Source organism: Buceros rhinoceros, unplaced genomic scaffold, assembly GCF_000710305.1.
Source record: "Buceros rhinoceros silvestris isolate BGI_N320 unplaced genomic scaffold, ASM71030v1 scaffold945, whole genome shotgun sequence".
Taxonomy (NCBI): domain Eukaryota; kingdom Metazoa; phylum Chordata; class Aves; order Bucerotiformes; family Bucerotidae; genus Buceros; species Buceros rhinoceros.
Window position 1 is genome coordinate 8,701 of NW_010410926.1, and position 6,547 is coordinate 15,247.

General features: G+C 47.3%; 1 protein-coding gene across 1 annotated transcript in view; it reads left to right on the top strand.

Annotated features, from left to right (window-relative positions):
- SLC41A3 (solute carrier family 41, member 3) overlaps positions 1-1,942 on the top strand; it is a gene marked incomplete at its 5' end in the record, with an annotated part of 9,638 nt that extends 7,696 nt beyond the window's left edge. Inside the window, one exon of the mRNA XM_010135770.1 lies at positions 1,757-1,942. Within this exon, the coding sequence (XP_010134072.1) occupies positions 1,757-1,942 (186 nt within the window). The remainder of the gene's footprint in view (positions 1-1,756) is intronic.
- Between the last annotated feature and the right edge of the window lie 4,605 nt (positions 1,943-6,547).

Sequence of the window (6,547 nt, forward strand, 5' to 3'; positions counted from 1 at the left end):
GCCTGTGGCTGGTGCTTGAACTCCCAGAGGTTCTGACTTCCCTTGCCCTTTTAAAGGAGTCATTCATTCGTTTGCAGGGTGAGGTAGCTGACTCCTCACTTTGCCTGACAAGCAGCCTTGTGTCTGTGGGTGAATTCCTTGTGTGTGTAAACAGTTTTTCTCAACCTTTGCACATCCTTAAGCCCAGCAGCCCCGCCATAGTTGTAAAGGAAAATATTTATTCTTCTCTTTATGCATCGAGGTAACACCTCAACCAGAACCAAGCTTGAAAATACGCAGAATAAATGACAGTGTAAAGAGCAGAATCCCGGCAATGCCATTGACCCCAAAAGATTGCCATGGAGGCCAGCAGAGGAGAATATGCTCAGCTTGGCTCTTTCCTCCCTTCCATTATACTTTATAAAGAACAAAAAGAAAGATAGTGAGAAGTTAGGGTCAGCTGGAGGAAGCTCAAAGAGGAAGATCAGAGACCTAGAAAACATCACCTCAGAGGAATGATTGAATGGACTGGGGTTAGCCAGTCCGAAGAAGAGATGCTTGTGAAAAATCTGGTTAACAGCTTTTAAACTAACAAATTTCTGTAGGGACAGATGGGATAACATTTTCTCTGTGGCCACTAGGGATGAAACATGAAATTGTGGGATTCAAATGAAAAAAGGAAGATTTATGTTAGACCTTGGGAAAAGCAAGAACAGAAAAAAAAAGTAAAACCAAAAGATGGCACTGATTGCTTGGAGTGTGGCTTCTCCGTCTTTGAGGGTTGTTTAGCATAGGTCAAACAAATGACCCTCAGAAAAGGTGTGGGCATATATATTTGATCCTGTGGCAGGGGAATGGTCTATATAAAACTCGAGTTTACATCCAGCTTTAGTTTCTGTGATCCTGTTAATTTAATTTGCTTTCCCCATCTCTCCTCCTCCCTCTCCCCTCACCCAACTCGCTGTTTGCACCTTTAGAAATGCCACTTTGGTTCCTGCTGTGCTGTGGTCTCCCATGGAGAAACCACATGTGGGGTGCAAACTCTCTCTCCCTTCTTAATTCAATTAACTAGACAGTCTTTAATCTTTAACTGAAGTATTTTTTTCTCCATCTGTTTATCTGAATCAGGAATGAAATAGGAATTAAAAGAAATAACAACAAAGATTTTAAAACTGTTGAGATGAAAAAGGAAGAAATTATTTTCTTTTTCTAACATGTCAGTGCTGCTTGGGATAACTTTGATGTAAAAACTGCCTTAAACTCCAGTTGTCCACTGAGACTTTTAGGAAAAACAAAGTAGATGTGATCTGAATTTCTGATGGGAAAAGGAAGGATGAAGAAGTCTAGCTACAAACTTATTCTTTTTGGCTGCCTGCATATTTGCCCTGTTTCTGGTGGAGCAAATGAGAGCACTCCCATTCATGACGTGGGAACCGTACCTTTGGGAGATGCTTTCAGTGTGGCCAAACTCCTGTTGTTGACCAAGCGATGCTGCTGAGCATTTAAAGCATGGTCCTTGCTGCTGGGAGCAAGGGGCCGTGGCACCATGGGCCATGTCAGACAATGCTGTCTCTAAGGGTCTGAGCCAGCTGCACCCATCCCAGCACAGCTTCATCCTGCACAGAAACAGTGGTTCTCTGGGGAAGACATTACTCTCGGCAATCCCCGTTAGCTCTGGTAGCTTGGCCGTGGCCACGTCATTTTGGCTGTGAGCTGAGGGAGGCTGCGCATCGCATTCTTGTTGCCTCACAGCAAGGCCTCTCTTGCCTCTCCTCAGGTGGGAATCCTGCTCTACGTAGCTGACCTAATTGTGCGCCTCATGTGGAGGAAGGCACTGGATCCAGATAATTTCTCCATCCCCTACCTCACTGCCCTGGGAGACCTCCTGGGCACCGGATTCCTGGCCGTCTGTTTCCGCCTAGTATGGCTCATCCATGGCACAGACATGAACCTGGGGAACTGAGAGACCACATGCTGCTCTACATCACTTGTGTGACGTGGTGCTTTCCTTTAGGACAGTGGGGTTCTTGGCGATGAGTGCTGGGGCACCTGGCTGGATTGGTCCTCTCCTGCTGCCCCCATCGCCCCATCTCTGCTCCCCACCGTGCCTTACAGCTGGGCTCGCCTGCCCTGAGGAATCAGCACCCACAGACTTGTGCTCTAGCAACTGAACAAGCTGGTTTCAAGCAGCACCTGCTGCTCACACGTGCACCTGGAAAACCAGACGTTAGGGAGCATTTGGGCCATTTATACTGAATGAGAATTTTGATTGGATTCACTCCTTAGCACCAACACAGCCCGTGAGGCCACTCTGAGGCCTGCCAAGGTCACTGCATCCGATCCTGCGAGTAGGTATCGGACTCTGACTTACCATCGAGGAAATTCTTTATTCGCCCTTCTTTTCTCCCCTGTCACATCCCTGGGGAGGAGAGCAACCAGGTCTTTCAGCCTGCCTCCTCCATCACTCAGAAGCTCAGGATCTGATGCAGTGAGCTCCTTGCTGGCTCGCACCCAGCCGGAGGTTATCTAGGGGTACCACCTACCCGCCCTGGCAGTGTCACTGTTGTCTGACTGACAAGCTGGATTGATTGCGTTGTGGGGGTAGGCATGTTTGGTTTTACTGTTTATGAAATGTCCAGTAGTTAAAACGTTTATAGAAACACACACACAAATAAAGTGGTTAAAAAAAGATAATGCTGTGGATTCAGGGTGGTTTTTTTCTAAACATGGCTCTGCCTGTGTCTAGTTCAGACTGGCCACATAGAATTTCTTGCCCACTGCTTTCTCATCCATTAAGGATTGACAATACAATTTTAATAGGGCTTCAGGAAAATCAGTGTTTCCTAAGCAAGAACAGCCTTTTGCAGATGTTCTGGGTTAGAATTAAAGCCTGTACCCGCTCCCAGTCGTCTTCCACTCATTAGCAGTTGCTCTGTGGCGCGTCTAGGATCTGCATGTGTGCATAAGGACCATGTTGGGCTGGGCGAGGATTGGGCATGAGGATTTGTCAAATGATTCCTTAGGTCCTTGCTCCAGGGGAGCTATCTTGTGCTTCCAGGAACGTGTAGGGGGGCTTGTGGGGCTGAAAGCAGCCAATTCTCAGCAAAACTGAAGAAGCAGTAGGGTCCTCCAGATAGTAATACACCTCAGAGTCCGGCGTTGAGGACATGGATCAAACCTTTGAAAAAAGCCCCAACGCCTCAATCTGCCTTTGTATGTGTTGGAGGAGGGAAAGGGGAAGGACGAGTTCTCCAGCCTGCTGGCAGTCAGATGCCTCGTTCAAGGACCTGCCAGCTCTTAAACTCTTGAATTTGAGCTGTGTTGGGTGCCTGCTGGCCTTGGGTGTTATTTTGCTCTCTGTGCTGCTCTGATCTTCCAGAGCTGCTGCAAAGCTGAGGCTCCTGCATGGATTCCACACGTGACTGAAGGTCCCTAACAGCAAAAGCTGTTCAGCTCTGGGCTGCCAGGCGTGAGGAAAAGCACTCCCTGAAAAAAACAGTAAGCTGTTGCCTTCCCCCTCTGCAAGCCTCTCTCCATTTTTTTGTTACAAAGGATAAATCCCCCTGTGCTGGCCGAGCAGGAGTTAAGGACTTAAGGCAAACCTTTGAGATAGAAACAGGATATGGAGAAACGAATGCTTGGGTAGAACGGATAAAATACACTGTGAAAAGTTTAAACAAGAGTGATTGTTACACGTGTGCCTCAGGTAGACCTAAACCACAAGTGGTTCCCTTTCCCCTCAGTTGATCCAATGATCCTACAGGGATGGAGTGCATCCTTGCACTATACCAGGAGAAAACAGCCTGGGGAAATGAAACCTGCAAAACACTCTCACTTTCATTCCCAGCCTTACTGAATAAAGACATTCGGGTACCCCCTACCTTCACGGGCATAGCTGGGAACCACACGGCTTGTCTCTCATGGCAGGATGTAAAGGCAACCCAATTTTGGGGGGAGTTCTTGGGATGCAGGAGAGCACCAAATGTGACAAATGATAGAGGTGGGAACAATTCATCCCTGCAGGTTCCGAGAGCAGACTTGTGGTGGTATTGCAGAGAAAAGCTTTGAGAACCACTCTGCCACCCGACTGGAAGGGCACATGTGCTGCTATTCCATTTACCCTGGCATTGCAAAGAGATGAGACTCATGGAGGGGAGAGGAGCAGAGTTAAAAGAAATATGTTAGGGACTTCCTTTGATGATAGAATATATATTGACTCGACTGGAGTCCCCCGAGGGGTTCCTGATGAATTCAAGGCCAGAAATCAAAGAGCTGCAGGTTTTGAGTCATTTCTTTTTTGGTGGGCCACAGTAAATAAAAATGTAGACTGGATCAATTGTATCTATTATAATCAACAGAGATCCATAAATTACACCAGAGATGCAGTGAAAGGACTCGACTGGAGTCCCCCGAGGGGTTCCTGATGAATTCAAGGCCAGAAATCAAAGAGCTGCAGGTTTTGAGTCATTTCTTTTTTGGTGGGCCACAGTAAATAAAAATGTAGACTGGATCAATTGTATCTATTATAATCAACAGAGATCCATAAATTACACCAGAGATGCAGTGAAAGGAATAGCTGAACAGTTAGAAGTGACCAGCAGAATGGCTTTGGAAAACAGGATGGTTCTGGATATGATGCTAGCAGAGAAAGGAGGGGTTTGTGTTATGTTGGGGGGGACAATGTGGCACTTTCATGCCCAGCAATACTGCCCCAATGGAACTCTTACCAGAGTTCTACAAAGGTTAACCACTCTAGCAGATGAGTTAAGACAAGTTGTTGTACCTAGCAGAACAGGAGTCGAAGGAAGAGGAAGACGGAGAACAGGAATGTGAAGAAATGCTAGCTAGGTTAGAAGCTTCTTATAGAACTATACCTTAAGATGGGAATTGCAAGAATCAACAGAACTTAGAAAAAGGGGGGGTTGTAAGAAAGAAAATAAATAAAATGTTGTTCTTGCACGATGAGAACCTGATAAGGAAGACACCAGAGGAGTGATGGGATGAGTTTTTAAACAAAGGTTGTCTGGGGCTTGTCTTGCAAGTAAAAGAGTACAATTGGAAGGATGAATGGGGGCCAGACAGAGACAATAAAACCTTAAACCTGCGAAACTAGGGTCGTTTAAGAGGAATGCAGCGGCCTGCCAGAAGCAGAACTGCACTTTCTTAATAATAAGCTATTGAATATTACGTTCTCCTCCCAGGGGAGGCATAACTTGGCGATAATGAGACATGGGATGCATGAACACATGTAAGAGGCATTTCGGCTTAGTCTGTAAATCTCGGAGTACCCAGCCAATGGGGAAACAAGGGAGGGATTTTTTGGCTGGGAAGAGGGTATAAAACTTCATGTATTGCTTTGGCAAATTGTGCCTACTAACCTAGCCACCTGCTCTTGCAAGGACGTAAAAAGTCAGGTGCTTCATTGTGGAACCTGGCCTTAGTCTCCTTTGTGAGAGGTTTTGCTTGTTTCCTACACGCGTTACGATTAATTCGTCAGAAACGTGAAGTTGTAAATCTTTCCGTGTTTGTAACTCCTCTCCTACTTTTGCCCAAGTTTTACTATTGTAAGTTCCAGTAGTAGGAGACCAAGGAAAATGATCACATATGAAGAGGGTATAAAACTTCATGTATTGCTTTGGCAAATTGTGCCTACTAACCTAGCCACCTGCTCTTGCAAGGACGTAAAAAGTCAGGTGCTTCATTGTGGAACCTGGCCTTAGTCTCCTTTGTGAGAGGTTTTGCTTGTTTCCTACACGCGTTACGATTAATTCGTCAGAAACGTGAAGTTGTAAATCTTTCCGTGTTTGTAACTCCTCTCCTACTTTTGCCCAAGTTTTACTATTGTAAGTTCCAGTAGTAGGAGACCAAGGAAAATGATCACATATATATATAATAATTTTACTAATTTAAATGCAGGTATAGAAAACCCCTGTTCCTTTAAAATCCGCTGCAAGACTTCCACATACAGCTTCTGCTCACGCGATCAGCCAAGCACGCGATAAGCCAGTGTTCCGGCCAGGGACACAGCTTTCACACAGATCACTCACTCTGCACTGTTGAACTCCGTTTGACCTGTTCCAGTTCCTTAAATGATGATCTTGTTTTCTTCTGATCCGTATTGTCAAAGCAAACTGGCACAGCTGCTGCAGATCCCTAACTCACATCCTCCGGGTTAGGCGCACCAGCTGAGGGCTCACTCGATCCCGGGAACTCTCCTGGGACAGCATCCCAAGTGCCCCCCTGCAAAACCTGCTGCCCCGAGCAGGACCAACCCCACGGGTTCTCTGCAGGGCTCCTTTGTACCCCCGTGGAGTGGGACCTGGGGTCACACACCACACAAACGCAGGCGGAGGGGGCACAAGGGTGAGGCGCACAGAACAGCCCTGAGGGCTGCGCACCGGCTCCGGGGAGAAGGAGAGGACGGAGAGCCCCAGGGGCCGGGGCTGCTTCCCTCCTCCAGTTCAGCTGCCAAACGCCCCGCTGACCCCGCAGCTCCCCGCACCGAGAGCGCAGGGAGGGGCCCCGGCAGTTCCCCGAGGGATCCACCGCTCCTGCTCCAGCGGGGCCA